The 21,380-nt window shown below is 43.4% G+C and overlaps 1 protein-coding gene across 1 annotated transcript; it reads left to right on the forward strand.

The window, feature by feature from the left end:
* The first annotated feature begins 1,901 nt into the window (after window positions 1-1,901).
* CHRNA6 (cholinergic receptor nicotinic alpha 6 subunit) lies at window positions 1,902-20,839 on the forward strand. The gene is made up of 6 exons (XM_063294892.1): window positions 1,902-2,177; window positions 7,960-8,099; window positions 10,831-10,875; window positions 11,800-11,909; window positions 12,009-12,996; window positions 20,485-20,839. The coding sequence occupies exons 1-6, from the start codon at window positions 2,099-2,101 to the stop codon at window positions 20,605-20,607; spliced, it is 1,485 nt and encodes a 494-aa protein (XP_063150962.1). The 5' UTR covers window positions 1,902-2,098; the 3' UTR covers window positions 20,608-20,839.
* The last annotated feature ends 541 nt before the right edge of the window (window positions 20,840-21,380 follow it).

Here is a 21,380-nt window from a genome sequence, read left to right on the forward strand (position 1 = left end):
GCCTTCCCAAACCTTAAGCAGGTGCCCTCGCTCTCCTTTCAGATACAGGTTGGGACTTAGGTCATTTTATTAGATATTGATTAACTTACTTTTGACTAACTTACTAGGGCTAACTGGTTTTATTCACTTACAACATGGTAAAGTCAGCACCATGGAGTTTGGAGGGCTTCTTTGCTCACTAAACTAAACACCCATAGCTGCTGTTCCTGAAATTGCATTTTGACGCTGTGAGGAAGGGAGGGACAAGCTTTCTTTGTCAAACATTATATTCCTTGGGGGCAACCTGTTTAGGACATATGCTGGTGTTGGGAGGGCTGATTCCGAGTTAGAACAGGGCTGGCAGATACCAGGAGCCACAGCAGCGAGAAGGTGTTTGAGAAAAGTGGTGGGCACTTGTATGTCATCCAGCTGGTTCAGTGTGGCTCTTGGGAACTGGTGGTTACATTTTCCCCCCTAAGGTCTAAGTGGAAGAGGACAATGATCAGGTATGTTTCATGGCCTGTGAGCAAGAACCAGACACCTGCTTTCAGTCTCCCTGCAAAGGACAGGGCCCTTCTCTGCTCATCAGGATGTGGTGGGCAGCACATGTAGCAGGATGATGGGGTTAGCAGTGCCATCCCAGAAGTGCTGGGAACTAAGCATGAGGCAGGGTGCTACCCCCACCAGCTGGAGAGCCCAACAGGAGAAGGGTAAAGTCCGCCCCCACAGGAAGCCTTCTCTGAGTATGCAGCTCCCAGCAACCCTCCCTCCTGCTACTTGCTTACCCCAACCCTTACTTGCTCTGAGGCTGGTTATTACCTCATTAGATGATACTTGCAGGTGGGTGTCTTATAGCCTGTGCTGCATCCCCTAAAGTAGCCTGTTTCTTCAGATAAAGTGAAGGGTGACTGAAGTGTTGTAGAGGCAACATGATATAAAACTTCGGGGCAAGACTTGAGCAGCAAAATGTCTTGGTCTGTTCCTGGATCAGATTTTAAAATGATGGTGTTAAAATGGGTTATTATTTATTTCTCTCTTTCCACTGTCTTTTTCTTTCCTTACCCAAGGCTGGGGCAGGCCATTCTTGTTAAAAATCTGAATCAGTCATTTGCAGGAGGATATTCTGAAATTAGTCTGAGGGCTTCTTGCAACCCCAAGACCATAGTTTGCCCATCACTGGGCATCCACATGCCAAACTGGGAGACCATGAGTTCTAGTCTTCCCATTGGCATGAAAGCCAGCTGGGTGACTTTGGGCCAGTCGTTCTGTCTCAGCCTGACTCACTTCACGGAGTTGTTGTTATGGACAAAATAGGAGGTGGGAGCATTCGGTATGCTGCCTTGAGTTGTACAAAATAAAGGTGGGATATAACTCTAATACTTCAAAAAAAATCAGTGAAGTGGAAATCCCATGGTGAAGATAAGGTGGGGACATCCGTAGAATGAATACAATCTCTCTCCACTTCAGACAGGTTGTGTAGATAGTTGCTACTTTTCTTAATAGGTCCATAGGCAAATATTAAGGAAGTGAAGCTTGCCCCATGACTTGAAGTTCTTCCTCAGGTAAGTTTCACTTGCTTTGATTTCAGCATGCTCAGCATCTGAGCCAAGAGAACAAGGTGGCAACCTTGACAACCCACTTGCAGTTCCAAAGATTTCTGTACACAAAATTAAAAAGTGGAGAGCTTCAAAGGGACATTTCTGTCTCAGATCCACACTGCAGCACAACATGAGAGTCAGGGCAGTACCTAGGATATGCATCTTACAGTACACCACACAGTGTGTCTCCCCTGCACAAATCTTTCTCTTGCACATAGTCTTTCCTACATACCACCCACAAACACATTTGAAATGTGAGGAGTCGCTTGACATCAGTCAATTTTGCCTTCAAGATACTACTTAAACTCTCTGGAAGATTTTTTCCTTCTCTAAAGGATGTTACATTATTGAAAACCACTGTTCTGGGTAGGACTGCAGCACTAGATGCAAAATTGAAATAACCACTGCAGCACTGAAGATCTGAGGGTCTTATTCGCTTCCTGGCCCTTCTTTTTTTTTTCTTCCTCAAAGCACATTTCTTTTGTCCTCTTGAGAGAAACCATCCAGTTACTCTTTCGACAATGTTTTTGCAGAAATGGTTGGCACTCCTTTATTTCACTTTCTATTTATGGGCATATGTGAACCTTTTCCTTCTCCAAGGTAAGTTCCTTCTATTTTATTTTTCTCCATCTCCCCCCCCCTCCTCCCCTTTCTGGTGAGACCTTTGTAATGTAGTTTATTCAATCCTATTACATGTATCTGGAAAGAAAAGATTTCTGTATGCTTTTATATTTGAAATCTTGTTAAGTAGGATGACCCACATACTGCTAAGGCTGTTTTGTTAACAAAGGAAAATAGGTGACTTCTATCCTTAAGAGAGACATACGTGGGGTTTCCTAGCTCTGCTGCAATTTAAATGAAGAAAAATATTACCAGATACTGTCATAAAATAATAAATTATGAATTATTTCAAAATAAGTTGTATTATACTGGGAGGCACTGTTAGTCTGTTGGCCTCTAGTTCTACAATGCATACTGACTTGATGAATGAACTGTTTCGACAGTGACTGACTCGGGCAGAAATCCTATGGAATTCAGTGGCATTTACTTCTGAGTAAGCCAGTGAGACGTCTGGCTGAAAATGCCACCTTGTGAATGATTAGAATGAGTGGAGAAATTAGAGCAGAAGGATTAAGAGACTCCCATACCAAAGTGTTACAGTTTGATCCCAAAGCCTTGGCAGTCCTGATAAGCAAAATGTGACAGCTGTCCCCCCCCACACTTTTTTTTTTAAGAGCTAAGAAAAAGCTCACAGCCCCTTCTTGCAGCTACGGTTGCCAACATTTTACGAGCCTCACTTCTATGTCTTTAAAAGGAGTCTGACAACAACATTTTAAGCAGAAAAGCTTTTTGTTGAGATGGGGAATTGATGAGGAGGAATGCCTGTTCAATTTGGTCAAATAAGGCAGCTGTTAAAAATGTATGTGCAAGCTGGATGTAAAAAAATGGCAACATTGTTTCCAGCTCATGCTTATAATCAGTCACTTGTCCAGCCTTTGATCCAGAAGAAGACTGAGGAACTTTTTTTTCCAGTTCTTGTCCCTTTGGCAAGAATTGCCAGAGGACAGATAGAAGAAAAGTTTCCCCTGTCTTGAGTTTTTATCAGGAGCATAAAATACAGAAATGAGCAGATGACGCTTTTTACTGTTAACCCTTGGACTCTGTTGAACAGGAGGCATGATAATGCTAGGCAAGTACCTGACCCCCTCCAATGCACACACAGAATTGAAAGCAATCTCCCTTGAAATTTGGACCACAGAGTTTGCAGAGCTATAGGACAGCCCGTTTGGTCTAGTGGCTAAGGCAATGGGCTAGAAACCAGAAGACTGAGAGTTCTAGTCCTGTCTTAGGCACAAAAGCCGGCTGGGAGACCTTGGGCCAGTCACTCCCTCTCTCAGCCCACAATGTCAGGCTCAAGTGACAAGCTGGTCAGTTAATTCCTGTCACAACCAATGGATCAACATTTGGTTGATCTGAAAAAGCAGACCCTGCACCTGTGGGAAAAATGCTAGGAAGAAAAAAAAAGTTTGCAGAGTTATACTTGATGCTGTTGTGTCTGAATGTATAGAGGGCATTAGGAATTTACGGAGATGAATATCTCTATTGTCATTTTCCTTTTTAGGCCTTCATATAAGGGTTTGATAAACTGGGGCTCCCTACACCTTAGACAGCATAGCCAGTGATAAAAGATGTTGGAATGGTTGTTTAGTAACATCAGGAGGATTATAGGAAGGATTTATTCTTCTAGATCTAAGGCTGTGTTATACGCTTGTATAATGGTATGTGGGAATGATCTTGGGAGACAGAGGGAAGAACCCAGCCAGAGGAACAGTCAGATAAGAGGCAGCTTAGCCCACATCACGAATGTGGGCATGGCAAACATCTCAGAAGGGACCCTCCCTAGTTTCTTGGGCTGTAAAGTCTTTCAGACTTCCAAGATTGATATTAGCCTTGATAGATAGCCCAGGCAGGAAGTGCGCCCAGATGAACTAAATATACTTTATTGTAAGGTTACATTAACAGAATCTTGCAAGTCTGAAAGTACATTTCTCCCCAGTCACTTTTAGAATTCAACACCCAAGAAACTAGGGAGGGTCCCTTCTGAGATATTTGCCACAGCCACATTCCTGTTGTGGGCTAAGCTGCCTTTTATCAGACCGTTCCCCTGGTTGTGGCTTTTCCCCGTCTCCCAAGGTCATTCCCACATACCGTTACATCTTGTTAAATCAATATCCATTTGCCTTCATATTCTATTCATAAGACAGACAGCACACAGCTATCAATCAAGCTTCTGTAAGATGCCCAAGAGCAAACCAAATCAGTCATTTGGCAACCCTGTCAGGCCAGAAGTGAAACTGCAAATGCTGCCCTCCTGGCCTCACACCACAAAGTGCATAGGGATAGCTCCTGAATTTGCTGCTTAGGCACGAGTACGGTGAACATATATGATGGCTTTCTCAACTACCATTTTTAGACAGTAAAGGAGCAGGTCTAGTTGGCTAAAGCTGGGGATAATCACATGCTGGGGTTTCCAGTTTATGTTGTCCTACTTTTTCAAGCACTGCCTTAGCACATATATTTCCAGGAAAGCTAACTTAGTGGAAATAGAAATGAATACTGAGCATGTCATCTACGTAAAGCAATACAGAATGAATAACTACTGTAGTTATAGTGTGGAGAAGTCACTCCCCTGCCATATCCCCATCTGGAATCAGCCATACCTTCATCTAGGATACTTCATGCCATTCCCCTTGCCTGATGCTTTCTCCCAAAAGTCATTCAAAATTTCATAAACACCAAACATGCTCAGACCTACTAGGTCTGTTTTGGGGAGGGACTGTATCTATCTCCTTGTGTTTTTCCCCCCATGAGGTGTGTGTTTGTTATTTTGCAAACCTTACAATATCTTCCCCTTCTATGAAATTGGCTGGGAAATTCTGGGAGTTGAGGTCCAGACACCTTAAAATTGCTAAAGTTGAGAAACACTGCCATACCCTATAGTTATTGCATAGCTTTCTCGCTCCTTCTTTCCTACATCCTTGTCTATCTATTGAATCTTACGTCCTCTTCCCCCAAAGTTTCCAGTTCTTTATTGAGAGGAGAAGAATCTGACTGGAATCTTTATGCAACTATTCTGTGGCTAGTTATCTTTCCTTTCTGCTTTTCCCCACTGCTGAACTAAAGTGCTACATACCCATACTTTCTAGCAGAAAACAAGAGTGGAATTAAATCTAATGCCCCTGTTGCTGATCCTTATTCTGCTTCTATTGAGCCTACTCTAACAAACCACCAAATGGTACTGTCCTGATTTTGCACACACAGTCCATAATAGGCATTGCAATTGGTTGATTTCTTCAGTTTTGCTGTTTTCCCGGTATTGCATATCACCAGCCAACAGGAAAAATATCTACCAGTCATAGTGCTGAAGCAGGATTGGGATGGGTCTGGCTTCAGGAGTCTGTCTATCATCCCCGTCTGTCCTCTGTCCTCCTCCACCCTCTTCTGCCTTAACTAGCTAAATGAAGTTTTAAAAAATCTCTGGTCGCAGGGAGCTAATTCACAAGCAGAACATTAAGGGCTTACTCCCACTGCTTTGTTGTGTAAAAGATGGGCTATTTGGGGCTACGAGTAAAACCCTTCTACTTCAAGTGACTGGGAAAATGATAAAATGATGCACCCTGGAGTTTGCTGTTGCTGTTTTTTAAAGCACAGGGAAAAGTAGGAAGGTCAGAGAAAGAAGAAAAAAGTAATTAAATAATTAAAAACAATTCTTCTGGGTTTCAAAACCAGCAAATCTCTGTTTACAAAGCAAGAGTTGTATCACTTGTGCAGTGACAGAACTCATGGTAAGGGAAGGTAAGAAAAGGCTTGGAAACAGAGCAGTAAGAAATTATTTTTTTAAAAAAACTGCATGTATGTGCATTTTTATGCTTTAAGTTTGTTCTCACACATGCATAGAGCAGCTTAAACAGTAAACCTAGATATGCCTTAATTTAGGACTTCTCTCCCTTCTTTTACTTCCTTTCTATAGGCAACATATGCCAACTTCCAGAGTACCTCTGGGTTCTGTTCAGGAGACAATGGGATGGAACGATCCCATCATTTCTCTTTTCACTAGTTCAACCTTGGGCTAAACTCAGAAGGGCTGTAGGGTAAAAACACTTGCGCATTGCCATCGCACGGTTCTAACAGACCACTGCCACGGCACTGCTCTGTTCAACTCTATGAGAAGTGGAGGCTGACTAGGGCCCAAGGGGTGGGGTGGGGCTTGCCTGAAATAGCCGATAAGCCCTGCTCTAATGATCCCACCCACAACTGATCATCGGTCTTTGCAAGCATTATCCATTTTGCAACTGTAAAGTTGGGCGGAGAGCTCTACATCAACAGAGACACAGCTGAGGACAACTTAAGGCCATCTGATGCATGGATGAGATGAGAACATCATCACTGAGACAACGGATAACAAAATATTGCTTGTACCATGATTGCATATACCAAGTGCAAGTAGGGAAAAAGGTCCTTGCTTATTTGGAACAGTTTTTTATACTGAAGGGAAGGCCTATGTCTCCCTTCAAACCTGATGTTGGATAGCACCCTCAAATCCATCCTCCCAAAGGCCATTTGCATTTAGTTCCACAGCTATCTCCACACTGCTTGGCAGCTCTGCAATATACATACTGAGAAGGAGGGAGACAGAGACTGAGATTATAATACAGTGGTTTTGTTTTGATTTAGATGTGCCATAAAACATGAAATCAAGCCTAGGGAAATATGTAAGAGGAGGAGTGATGGAAAGATCCTCTATGAGTTTGTTCTAGAAAAGGGACATCATAACAATGAAGTTCTTCCAATTTACTAACTCCCTGAAAGACAGGAGGTGGGATTAAAGGAAGGTTTCAGTAGGCAGGTCATTTTTGTCCAGGAGCAAGTTGTGGGGAGGGGGGCCCACCAGCAATTCATAGCTCAGTGAAAAGACAGGATGAATTAACCAGCTCACATGGCAAGCCTGCAGGAACAGGGTGCCCTCTAATGCAGGGTTTCTCAGATTGGGTTCCATGAGAGGTCCCTAGGGGTTCCCTGGGAGATCACAATTTATTTTAAAAAGTATTTCAAATTCAGGCAACTTCACATTGAAGAGGTAAGTTTCATTCTTTATTTTTAGTTTTAGAACACTGTTAATGCACATATACAGGCCTGTACATGAAACAAATATAATAATTTTGTAACTTCCAGCCTATATTTGAGCCTGAATGTGCAGGGGTTCCCTGAGGCCTGAAAAATATGTCAAGGGTTCCTCCAGGGTCAAAAGGTTGAGAAAGGCTGCTCTGGAGACTTTGGGCTTTGACTCGCTTCACTTGCTGAGATGGGCAGCTATAGAAATCGAATAAATAAATTAAGGCAATGGATTATGGAAGCATGGAGGAGTGCAACGTGCCAAATGAATTGTACACTACCTCTCTGTTTAGACACAGATGCAAGTCATATGATTGTTTTTCATCTAACCAATATGCAAGTGCTTGTCAAGCTATTTTTTCAGTCTGCCATCCATATTTGTGGTATGAATCCATGATCAACTCAGTTGCCATTTGTTCAGCATGGGATCTGCCTGACATATATGGTCCTACTGCTTTTTTTTTTTTTTGCTGCAAATCAATTCATTGACTCCGTAGACATTAATTTAGCAAACCAAATGCAGTTGTATCATACATTTACAAACAGCTGAATAATTGGGTTTTATGCAATTTAAATCAACCTTTCCCCACTCCATGTCCTCCAGGTGTTTTGGACCAACTTCCATAATCCCAGAGAGCATATCCACAGCTAGTGTCCTCACCTCACCTTGAAAAACAAATTATTGTTCTTATTTCCTTCTCCTATACAGGTGGTTTGGCATGTAAATCTGAAGAAAGACTATTTCGCAAATTGTTCTCTCGTTACAATCAGTACATCAGACCTGTGGAAAATGTGTCCAATCCTGTGAAGGTGCATTTTGAAGTGGCAATTACCCAGCTTGCAAATGTGGTAAGGCTGTTTGCAGGGCTGCACCATTTAGCATTTCAGTCACTGACAAAGAGAGTCTTCACCAGGTGTGATCCCTTCAGGGAATAGTGCTTGTAGATTTCCCCCACAAGGCTGGTGATGCTTTTCCATGTCTGTAATGGAGAAATTCCTATGAAAACAGAGAAAATAGGGACCCTAGGCATGTATGGAACTCTATAGTAGAGCAGGGATCTACAACAGGGTACAGCATTTGGGCATTTAAACCACCTTTGCTGAGAAAGGCTGTGTACCTTCCCTAAAATAGAGGTGGAAAGGCCTTGTCATTTTATATAAAGCCCACCATAGGCTGCAGCTGTAAATACTGTATATCAGGAAAAGTAAGGATTATTCCTTGCAAATGATTAAATATAGCAAATTAGCAGGGACTAAAGAGGAGAAGGTGTCTAATCGATAGACATCACCTACAGGGTCTGGTTTCTAGGCCTTGAAGATCTTTAGGTGTCTTGTTGGAGAGCTTACTCAGGATTGGTTTATGCAGCTCTTCCTCTCCCTAAGCCAGTGTTTCTCATCCTTGGCAACTTTAAGATGTGTAGACTTCAACTCCCAGAATTCCCCAGCCAGAGCTGAAGTCCACACATCTTAAAGTTGCCAAGGATGAGAAAGCCTGCTCTAAGCAGATCATTCAGGATGTTCTCTGCAGTAAGACTTCCTTAGCAGCTCCCAGATTATTTGTTGCCTTTCCAGCATAGTTTGTCATAGGGAAAGGTTGTTCAGCACAAAATAGACGCTCTGCAAATACTAACATTGCTGTGTTTTTTCTGGATTTCTCTGACTAGCAGGCCAGCCGCCTACAGGGGCTGTAGACCTCAAATTACTGGGTATCAAGAGAGCACTGAAGGAACAGAGTTCAGCTTCCTTCTTGTCAGGACAGCTAAATCACAGTATTCAGAAGCTCAATATTCTTATCAAGTCACGCTTCTTTGGTATATGCTTTTACTTGCTCAGGAGGTTTTTCATTAATCAGAAGCTGCTGTCATTAACGAAACAATTAGAAAAGCCTCTATATTCTGAGCTCCTGCAGAGCTTGAGATTATTATGATCTTGGAATTCCCTTTGAATGAGCAGCATTGATATTAAAGCTTCATTGTATGTGGGTATTAGAGCGCATTTGAAACGGCTCTCTTTGTACCTGCCAGCGTTGGTTTTTTCCATCATGCTTTTTTGAAAACAAACCTCTGGTGTGATGGTTGCCCTTACTCCAATAAAACACAGACGCACTAGCCAGGCTAAGGATTTCTGGTTTATTGGGAATAGAATGCATACACAGAGAAAGACGGGAATGAGCACATGGCGTGCGAGGTAGCCGGTAAATACCCGCGGTGCGGACCTGATCCTTCTCCACCCCCCATTGTCCCCAAGTCTTGCCCGAAGGTGAACCCGGAGTCTTGATGGGCGATCAGGGGGCGATTCCGGAGTCTCGATGGGCGATCAGGGGGATTAGTGCTGATTGCCTCTGTCCTCTTCCTGTGTCCGGAGCAGGTGTGTCCCCCGTGGTAATGCAGAGATGTCAGGGAGATAGGATGATGGCTTCCTGTGTCAGGACAAAGGTATGCTCCTTTGTCCTTTATTTGTTTTTGTCTTTCAGTGTTTACAGGATTAGCACTGATTCCTTCCTTCCCCTTCCCCTTCATCGGAAAGGCATGTTCCCCATTGTGATGTATGTATACATTGCAACGGGGGACATGACATCTGGGCCCAAATCCTGTATTTATTTGTTTGAACAGTCCATCATTTACATGACATCTATTCTCAAGACTCTAGGTCCCTTACAATTATAAAAACATAAAAGAATAATTAGTTGAAACCACACTTCAAATCTCACCACTGCTGTCCACCTCTTTGGGATTCTCCAAAAAGTCTCTGCAGAAGAGCATTGTCTTTACAGCATTGTTTCTCAACCTTGGCAACTTTAAGAAGGGTGGACATCAACTCTCAGAATTCCCCAGCCAGCATGAATTCTGGGAGTTGATGTCCACCCTTCTTAAAGCTTCCAAGGTTGAGAAACACTGCTTTACAGAGTTTCTAAATGTTAACAAGATGATGGTCATCCTGATCTTGGAGTTATATAGATACCTCTATGGACAACTTCAGATGAACTAGTTTGGGGTGTAAAAAGTAGCAAAGTGCATGATTGGGGTGCAAACACAATTGTGTTGAATAGAAATATTTTGTGACTGATAGCTAGGAAAGGAGTAGAATAGCAGGAAAAAGTTGAGTGAGGAGAAGGCATGCCACCCAGGGGCCTGCACCCATGCAACCAAAGCTTTACCCCTTATTTACATGTGTTGCACTGACTGCCAACTGGACTTTTTTGAACCTACCCCCATGGATGCTCCTACTGCTACCCCTTGGAGTAATCCTGGATCCTGCTCAATCATCTCCACTAGAGATCTGGTGTATAGAGGATGGAACCAATCCTCTTTATGTGGCTGTAACTTTTGAATATGCATTACCAACAGTTATCTGCATCTATCTTAATATTCATGAATACCTCAGTCAGCATCTTGGTTTCAATAACTGTAAGTAAAATATTCACAAACATTCACAGCCATGATCTGAAGGCAGTGATTCTCCATAAGTGGGCCCAAGCTCTTTTTAAAGTTATTTAGACTAACTAGAATGAGGTTTTATCCTGCTGTTAACCATATAGCCTATCTGTAGATGTAAAGTGTTTGCCTCCTTCTGTCCCTAGGATGAAGTCAATCAGATCATGGAGACAAATCTCTGGCTGCGACATGTAAGCAAATCTTTGTGCATCAGTGTGCCTGTGTATGTCTCAGTCTTTACTGACATACTGATCTTAGAGATGAGATTACAATGAGTACTGGGATTCAGAAGAGATTTGGATGGAAAAAAGCAGTTATCTATCTAGAGATGTTTGGGTGCTCAGTATATTCATAGTAAAAGCACAGGTAGTACTTCAAAAACTCATTGATTTCTACCTAAATACATTAAGCCCTTGATTTAAGGGATGAATAAGGGAAATGGGTGTCCATTAAAGCCAAATGTCCATTCAGTGATGAATGAGATGAGAACCAAAAGTCACAGCCAGGGAAAAGAGGCAGCACAAGCCATGGGTGTTTGAGGGGCAGTGCTGTGGTTGAAAGTGATTCCAGTAACCATAAATGCAACTAAAAATGAGCTGCAGGCAAGAGATTGAGGATCAAACCCTGGGAGCACTGAGGTCAAAACCATCACCCAGGTTAACAAATCAGGCTGAGCAAGAAGCCAGAACAACTTCCGGAGGCAGCAAAGACAGTAATGGAGGCATCACAACTCCACGATCCAGGAGGGTTGATCCATTAACTCCAAATTCTGCTAAACTGAAGTCTGTAAATGGAGGGTTTATTATACTTTTAGCTGTCTATTACAGAAGAAAAAACAAAAGAAGGGGAGTTATTAACTCAATATTCATTCCCAATCTCATCAGTCCAAGAAGTTTGGGATATGGGAAGTACTATTGTTCAAATAATTCAGGAGCGGAGGAATTGTAGCACTCCTGAGGTTGTTGAACCTTGGCTGCCAATATCGCTTACCACTGGTCATGATGGCTATGCCATTGCAATACCTGGAAGGCAATTCCAACAGCATCCTCGGTATGAGAATTACTTTATAGGTACGGGATATCATAGGATTGAATACATATTATTTCTCTTTTTAGATCTGGAATGATTATAAATTGCAGTGGAACCCAGTGGAATATGATGGGATTGAATTTATCCGTGTGCCAGCAGATAAAATTTGGAAACCTGATATTGTGCTATACAATAAGTATGAACATTCCTCATCATGTTTAATCATATTAACATGTTTCTTTTGTGTTAGTGTTGTGCAATATAACTTAAGATTGCCTTGTGCTTGCATCTGCAGTGCTGTTGGAGATTTCCAGGTTGAAGGACGGACCAAGGCTCTTCTCAGATATGATGGCACCATCACATGGACACCACCTGCCATTTTTAAAAGTTCCTGCCCCATGGATATTACCTTCTTCCCCTTTGACCACCAGAACTGCTCCCTAAAATTTGGATCATGGACATATGACAAAGCCAAGATTGATCTTTTAATTATTGGTTCCAAAGTAGATATGAAAGACCTTTGGGAGAACAGTGAATGGGAAATAGTTGATGCTTCTGGCTATAAACATGACATAAAGTACAACTGCTGTGAGGAAATCTACACTGATATAACCTACTCTTTTTATATCCGAAGGCTCCCCATGTTTTACACCATTAATCTGATTATACCTTGCCTGTTCATTTCATTCCTGACTGTATTAGTTTTTTACCTTCCCTCTGATTGTGGAGAGAAAGTAACACTTTGCATCTCTGTCCTACTTTCACTGACTGTTTTCCTGCTGGTAATCACAGAGACAATTCCCTCAACGTCTTTGGTAATTCCACTAGTGGGAGAATACCTGCTGTTCACCATGATATTTGTGACACTCTCGATTGTGGTAACAGTGTTTGTACTGAATATCCATTACCGGACTCCAGCTATGCACACAATGCCCAACTGGGTCAAAACTGTCTTCCTCGGTCTTCTGCCCAAGTTTCTGATGATGAAGAGACCCTTACAGAAACATGTTGACTCCCAACCCCCTAAACCTCTGAAAGGAAGTGCCACTAAATCCAGCAAGCCCCAGGCTGATGAGCTTGGAGAAGTGAAAGTCTCCACTGAGCACTGCTGCTGCCACTGTGACAACTCCAAGGACCTGGCGGTGAGGAAGCAAAGGAGGCCGAGTCGCCAATCTGCAAAATGGGAGGCTGAACCAATAGAGTATTCCCCAGAGGTTAAGCAAGTCATTAACAGTGTTCAGTTCATTGCAGAAAACATGAGGAGCCGGAATGAAACCAAAGAGGTAAGAGCTCTGGAGAACAAGATTTAATGATTCCTAGCTCCAAATGCTTCAGTAATTGGGGGCATTTCACCAAATGTGGCAGAAAATTAAAACCTAGTTAGTTGAAAAAACTGCACCTGAGAGCTGCAGAGGTGCAATGATGCAGCACTTCTGGCATGAATAAAAGCCTGCCTAATGGAGCTCTTCATGCAGCGTCTGAATGATTACATCCTGCTAGATGAAGTGAAGTTGGTAGAACATTCTGCTCCAGCCTTCTGTTTCCTCCAGCACCAGTAAGTGCAACAGACAGGACAAAAGGCACTTCATGCTAGCTGTGTCTCAATTACCAGAGGCACAACTTCAGGGATTGCCTTGAGTGAGGGCTAGCTGATCAGCAGAAGCTCTCCAGAACCTTAGAAAAAAGAAACTTTCTACTGGAGATTGCTGGGTCTTAAACATGAAGCCTTCTGTGTGCAAAACATGTCCTCTACCATTAAGCCATGATAGTGGACATGACTGTCTCTCATACTGCTTAGTGCTGATCATCAAATAGTTGATGGCAGGGTGAACTCAGTTGTAGGGAAGGGAAACCTAACTAATTCTACATTCCAGTTTTAAGGGAGGGGGGAAATCATAGCTCTGATCTAACTATAGGCAGCCTGACATAGGATAATGCCGTGCTAATCATATTCTTTTAAAATTTTGTAGCTTGACAGAGAACCCAGGGAATTTCCATGTCAGCCCAGAGTAACACCCTAGTGCTCATCATCAGTCTATAAGCACTAACATACTGTATGAAGAGTTCTAAGCGTTGTGCAAGTATACAAGAGGAGAGCTATGCACATCCCCATCCCCAACTTTCAAACATCCATGCCAATAAGTCATTCTGACATGTTAGGGATCCTGAAGTGTTATGCTGTGTTCACTGAGATGGTGGGAAAACCACTGAAGGCCTCTTACCAGAACAGGCCTCCTTGAGAGGGCCAGGATCTAGATGACTCATCTCCACCAACATGCTCTACCAGTAATCCTGATGACCGGTTATTTCCCCAGCTCTTCAGTGGCAGAGGCTTGGCTCTGCTGAGGTTCAGAGTGATAAAATACTGGCCTTCAATATTTAAGAAGTTCAGTGATTTATTAGTGCCCCTATTTTTTTTAAAAAAGCAGGCATATTTCTCTCTTCTGTTTATCATCTCCCATCTATCTTGCATATGTAGTATGGAAGCATTCCATGTTTATGTCATTCTGAAGCTTCCACAGAACACCAGTGTTTCTCAACCTTGGCAACCTTAAGATGTGTGGACTGCAACTCCCACAATTCCCCAGCCAACTTGTTTGTTCGTTTAATAGTTTTATGGCCTTCTAACATCATTATTACTTGTTCACAGATTACATCAATGTTTCTCAACCTTGGCAACTTTAAGATGTGTGGACTTCAACTCCCACAATTCCCCAACCAGCATGGCTGGCTGGGGAATTGTGGCAGTTGCAGTCCACACATCTTAAAGTTGCCAAGGTTGAGAAACACTGTTCTATACAATGCATACAACAGCATATCTGGAATACTATCTTAACAAGATTCTTGAATGGTTGCTGTAATGTAAATCAAGTAATGACTCTTGAGGTTGTTGTGTGAAGAAGGTTCCCTGCAGTCTCAACAGAAGTGGCCAATGACTCTCAGAGAATAGAAAGGTTGGTAGATGAGAGCACCCCCAACATGAGGAAAGACTCTTTTCATCTTGTTGCTCTAAGATACACATGGGCCAAGTAGTACAGGTCATCCTTTATTTTCCTTCAACCATCCTGTCTCTGAGCAGGCTAATACCCCAAACTCTTGTCACCTAGAATAGGTGTGTTGGATCTCTACTTTCATAAGTATCAGCCAGCAAGGCAATGCTGCCTAAGAATGATAGTTGCTGAAGTTCAGCATAAGAAAAATGATCTAAAAATGACATAACAACTTGCTTTTTCCCTACCTGGCCTTTTCCTCTTCTTTACATGGTAACATTACAGTAAATCCTAGGTTGATAACTACCCCTTCTCATAGATGCTGGAGCTGTTACCATCTTTGTTTCCTGAACAGTTGGGCTGTTTCTGCACATCAGTTCATGTAGCTATTGTCAGACCAGGTGCAGAAATATAGCAAAATTTTCCTCTCCTTTGCAGGATGCTAAGATTGGCTTGCCCAGCTGACAAACAATAATCTGTCCATACCTCCAGCATTGCCATTAAAGCTGGGAAGTAGATTCTCACATAAGTGAGTTTAAAAACTCCCTTTTGCTCACATTTCATGGGTTGGCTTACTGTATCCAGTATCATCTTTTCTCTTTCCTCTTCCCTCCTTTCTATGAAAATAACAGTGAATCATGTAATATTATTACATAATAATATTCCACACTTCTGACAGTCTTGCTACCTTCTCTTCCTTTCTACCTTTTATACCAGTGCTGGCAAGTGAGATACTACTTTTTGCCTGAAATCTGGGGAGTTTGCAGTGCTTCACCTGTCCGTAGACTCTATAAAATGCTCTGATTGAGGGAAGAAGGGATGAAATCAATGTCCTGTGAATTAACAACCATTCTACTAACCTCTAGCATCATCTAACATCTGTTTGTGGGTCCAGCAATTAATGCAACTAACACAAAGAAAAGGAAAACTGCATTCGTAGCACCCAGGAAACAGCATGAGAGTCCTTAGACAAAATATTGAAGTGGAATCATGCTCTGGGTGCTTATATCTCCTTACTAGTCTTTTCACTGCAGAGTCATGCCATGCTTCCTTTTCGGGGTGCCAAAGTATAACAAAGGCTCTACGAAGGCTCTTGCTCCTTCTTCCTTTCATTGTCCATTCTCTTCAAGCGGACAGATAAACAGGCAACAGTGCAAGAAGGAGCAAGAAGGACAAGTGGTTCCAGGGGTTGACATTGGCCTCCTACTCAACAGTGGGATTTGACAGGTGCCCAGCAATGCAGATCTCTAACTTGAGAACAGCTTTCCCAGATGCCCTCCAGATTTGTTGACCTTAGAATTCCTAGCAGTAAATAAGAGAACAAGTACAGTAGCTGAAGTCCGGGACATCAGGTTGGGGAAGGCTAATCAAGAACTGCTGCTGCTGAATGCCAGGTCGGTTTGTAATAAAGCCACCCTCATCCATGATTTGATTGTGGATGAGAAAGCTGACCTGGCTTGTATTATGGAGACCTGGCTGGGAGAGGAGAGGGGAGTTCCCTTCTCTGAGATATGCCCAGCTGGTTTCTGGGCGTGGCACCAGCCAAGACCCCAGGGTAGGGGTGGTGGGGTGGCAGTAGTCATCTGAGATACTTGGGAGGCATCCAGGGGCACTGCTGCTCAGATTGCTGGGTGCAAGACCCTGTTTGTTAAGTTGGGCTCTAGGGATCAGTTGGGACTGTTGCTATTGTACCAGCCTCCTTGCTGCATAGCAACCTCCCTGCCTGAGCAGCTTGACTCCGTAGCCGGGTTGGTGGTGGAGCTCCCCAGGCTTATGGTGTTGGGGGATTTCAACCTGCCTTCCTTGGGGGTGGGAGCAGAGGTAGCTTGGGAGTTCATGGTTACCATGACAGCCATGGGCCTGCCCAAGTAATCCAGGGCCCAACGCATAATGGTGATCATTCGCCTAACCTGGTTTTTCTGTCAGAGCAGTGGCAGAGTGCTCTGAAATTGGGGGAGATCTTGGTTTCTCCCCTGTCATAGTCAGACCACTTCCTGTTGACCCTCCAATTCTCTGGTGCCACCCCCGTTCCGCAGGGAGGCATTGGCCCACCCCAAGCGAATGATGTAGGGTTTCAGAGGGAGCTTGGAGTTGTTCCGGGAAGTCTGTTACACAGTCCGACCGAGGCCTAGGTGGCTGAGTGGAATGAGAGAGTGGCCATAGCCTTGGATCAGATCACGTCTGAGTGGCCTCTCCGTGCCCATGGCTCCCAAGGCTCCCCGTGGTTTACGGAAAAGCTGAGGAGGCTTAAGAGGGCTAAGAGACACCTGGAGCACCGCTGGCGGAAGACAGGGAGCGAAGACGATCTGACATGAGCTAGAGCCGCTATTAGAGCCTACCTCCTGGTGGTAAGGGTGGCGAAACGTGGTTATTTCTCCGCTCTTATTGCATCCACAGATTGTTGCCCAGAGGCCCTATTTCAGGTGACCCGGTCCCTCCTCAGAGGGAGTAATACTGGGTTTCACCTGCAGGGTTGCTGTGAGGAATATGCTGCGTATCTGGCAGATAAGGTCACTCGCATTCGCTCTACATTGGACTCCAACTTTAAGGCAATGCCAGAGGAGACTACAGGGGCAAAGTTCGGCACAGTTATCTGGGGGGAGCTTGATCCGGTTGCACCTGAGGAAGTGGACAGGGCCCTTGCAGCTGCTAGTTCGGCCACCTCTGTATTAGATCCATGCCCCTCCTGGTTGGTCAAGGCTGCCCGGAAGGAAGCACATGATTGGGTCTGGGCGGTACTTAACAATTCCTTGAGAGAGGGGGTGGTGCCATCGGCTCTTAAGGAGGCGGTGGTATGTCCTCTCCTTAAGGGGCCATCGCTTGACCCAACCAGCCTGGATAGTTTTCATCCAGTCTCCAACCTCCCCTTCCTAGGGAAGGTTGTGGAGAGAGTGGTCGCGTGGCAGTTGCAGAGGACCCTGGATGAAGCGGATTATCTGGACCCTTTTCAGTCAGGGTTCAGGCTGGGATACGGGATGAAGACAACATTGATCACACTCTTAGATGACCTCTGGCAGGAGCAAGATGGGGCCAGTGTGACCATCCTCGCTCTTCTTGACCTCTCAGCAGCCTTCAATACCATCGATCATGGTATTCTTCTGGACTGGCTTCAGGATTGGGGGTAGGCCACACAGTGTTCTGCTGGTTCTCCTCCTTCCTCCGGGGTCAGTTCCAGTCAGTGTTGATGGGGGAAACGTCCAGCCCATGTCCCCTACTTTGCGGGGTGCCTCAGGGCTCGATTCCCTCCCCTCTTCTATTTAAAACCTACATGAGGCCGCTGGGGGAGGTGATCCAACATTTTGGGGTGAGATACCATCAATATGCTGATGATACCCCACTTTATATCTCCACCCCTGGCTGCCTGAGTGATGCCATGGATGTCCTGTCCCAGTGCCTGGAGGCTGTAAGGGCCTGGATAGGGTGCAATGGGCTTCAACTCAACCCAAGCAAGACTGAGTGGCTTTGGGTTTGTGGGTTTCCCAGTGACAAGGTTTTTCCACCATTGGTCCTGGATGGGGTGGCACTGCCCCAGACAAACCCAGTGCACAATCTGGGGGTCCTCATAGACCCACGGCTCCTGCTGGAAGAACAGGTGGCAGCCATGGCTAGGAGGGCCTTTGCACACCTTCGGGTTGTGTGCCAGTTGCACCCATTCCTGGACCAAGAGGCTCTGCTCACAGTCATTCATGCCCTTGTGACCTCCCATCTGGATTACTGCAATGTGCTCTACATGGGGCTGCCCTTGAAGAGCATTCGGAAGCTTCAGCTGGTGCAGAATGCAGCTGCGCAGGTAGTAAATGGTGTTGGATACTCGACACATGTAACACCGCTGCTACAGAAGCTGCACTGGTTGCCGATGTACTTCCAGGTGCAATTCAAGGTACTGGTTGTCACCTTTAAAGCCCTTCATGGCTTGGGACCGGGTTACCTAAGGGACCGTCTTCTCCCAGTTGTTTCTACCCATCCCATTAGATCTGGCAGGTTGAGTATGTTGCGGGTCCCATCAGCCAAGAAGTGTCTGTTGGCGGGAACTAGAAGGCGTGCCTTCTCTGCCATAGCGCCTGCCCCTTGGAACATTCTCCCTACAGAGATTAGGATGTCCCCAACCCTGTTGGCCTTTTGTAAGGCTGTGAAGACCTGGTTATGTGCCGGGTCTGGGGCCCCGAGCATGTGAATGGTCCCATCTCTTGGTTATATTAACATCTATGCACTGCTTATTTGATGGCCATGTATATTTATTTTGTAATTTAATTGTTTTTAATTGAGATTGTTTTAATGGTTTTATAGTTTTTATTGTTGTAAGCCGCTCTGAGTCACTTGCTGAGAAGGATGGCTATAGAAATCAAATGAATGAATGAATGAATGAATGAATAAATGAATAAATAAATAACAGAAAAGGATAGATAGTTGAAAGGGACAACCAGCCAAGCATCTTCATATACATCCTTTGCTGGGCATTTTGTTAGTTAAATTGATTTTGGCACTATGTTCACTTATATCTACAAAAGGGTATGATAGCTTTTAAAATGAACTTCAGCACTTGTGCTAATGGCTTTGGTTACTTAAATGTATAAATATTTCATGTTGGGAGTCTTGCTGACTTTGGCATTAAGACTCTAATAGACCTGTAGAAGCTCTAAGACAGAGGCCCTGATCCCAAGACAGTATTTGATCAATGAAGGTCTATTGAATCCTAAAGTCTGTGCTGATGTGCAGAACCATAGATGGTATTTTGAAAAGTAGCCAAGAACGTACTGTATGTAGGATCCAAATTGCAGTGTTAGAGCTAAGCCTGGACTAACCATGAGAGAGCCAGAGAATTACAGGGTAGGGCCTCCACCAAATAGAAATCTTGGCGGAAAACTTCCCAGTGCAGAAGGGAAAGCATCTGGCTTCCTGTCCTTGGTTCACCAAAAGAAAAAGAGATGCTGACTGCACTATATCTTTATTGAATAAAGGGGTGTGATGGGAATTAAGAAGAGGGATTATCGCTATTTCAATTTTGGAAAGGAATATGAGTTTGACTTGCTAGTTGAGCTAGGACACCAAAATATTTTACTTTTTTTTACTTTTTACTCACTTTTATGGTTCTACAAGACTAGTTTTGTCAAAATCTATCACCAATGAAAATAATTGTTGACTATATGTTTTTAAGAAAGTGATTTATATACCAGAGAGACAATTTTCCAGAAGCTTTACTGTAGCGTGTAAAGGATGCCCAGTCTTGTTTAGAATTCCAAACTAAGCCCACACGTACAGAGGTCTAAACTAAGTGTGGGAACTGCCGATCTTCTGTATGTTGTTGAATTAGCACCAAACAGATCTTGTCAGCAGCATGACCTAAAGTGAAGGATGGTGGGACTTGTAGCTTAGTAATTATGGAAGGCTTTGTATTTCTTACCAATGAAATGTTTGTAGGGAGAAAAAAATCTAATACTTGCCTAAAAGAAAATAGATGTTCTGTAAGTTAATTATTAACAAATTAGAACAATGTGGATTGCAAGCAGTATGACTTCCTGAATTCTTTACAAATGATACCAAAATATTATATACCTGTACAACAAATATATATGAAGATTCTATGTTATGATCTCTGGTTACGACAATAAACTCACTTACTATATGAAGATTCCAAATTTATCTTTAAAAAAAAAAGGAATTGAAAAATATCAGGAAGCACAGAGTTATTTTAACAGAGTATCAATTGAATATTGGGTTACTACATGGACAAGTTTAAGCTGCTCTATTAATAGTTTATATGTATCTTCTTATGCACTGCAGGTAGAAGATGATTGGAAATACGTCGCCATGGTAATCGATAGAGTATTTCTGTGGGTGTTCATAATCCTCTGTGTATTTGGAACAGCAGGATTATTCTTACAACCATTGATAGCAGATGTTTGATCATTGGTGATGATCCACATGTTGCATGTTCCTTTTTAAGATGATAGTCAAATCACACATTGGCAACAGGTTATAGAACATCAGCTTTCATCTCAAGCCAAAAGAGAAGTATTCTCATCACTTTAAAATGTATTAAGCCAGCCCTTCGGATGTGTAGACTGACTCCTGTTATCCACAGCTGGCAAAACCTACGGAGTTCCAGCTCAACCTTTTTTGGAGGCCAGTAGATTGGAGAAAGCTGTGTAACCCTATTGCCTGTCAAATGTTCCTCAGATAATCCTTTCCACACTGATTTTTCTGCCAAGGAACCCTTGGTTATCTGCTGTTGTACGTGTCTCTAGGAAAAACAGCAGATTCACACTTCAAAGCACTGGCTCAGATTCCTGGTCCTTTACATGCAATAGGTTTTTGTTTCATTTAAAGAAGGAATAAAACAGGTCAAGATGTATCAGAAGAGAATCTTCAGCTCAAACTCTCACAACTATTTGTCAGCATTCCTAAACCTTTTGTAAAAAGATCCATTATACGTGTGCTGTTAGTTTTGCAAGTAATAAATGAATAGATCACTGATCAGTCTAGGGAAGCTATCAATAATATTAACTGTTTATTTCTGTCTGCCTCTCTATCGTGCCACCTTCCTCAACCAGGTAAGCTGCAGATGTGCTTGACTGTAACCCCATCACCCCTATTTATAATGCTGATGGGGGGTGAAATTTAAACAAAGCTGGAAGGCATCATGGATGGAAATTGCACTCAACTATATCTGAAGGACA

This window comes from Candoia aspera, chromosome 2 (genome assembly GCF_035149785.1).
Source record: "Candoia aspera isolate rCanAsp1 chromosome 2, rCanAsp1.hap2, whole genome shotgun sequence".
Taxonomy (NCBI): Eukaryota; Metazoa; Chordata; class Lepidosauria; order Squamata; family Boidae; genus Candoia; species Candoia aspera.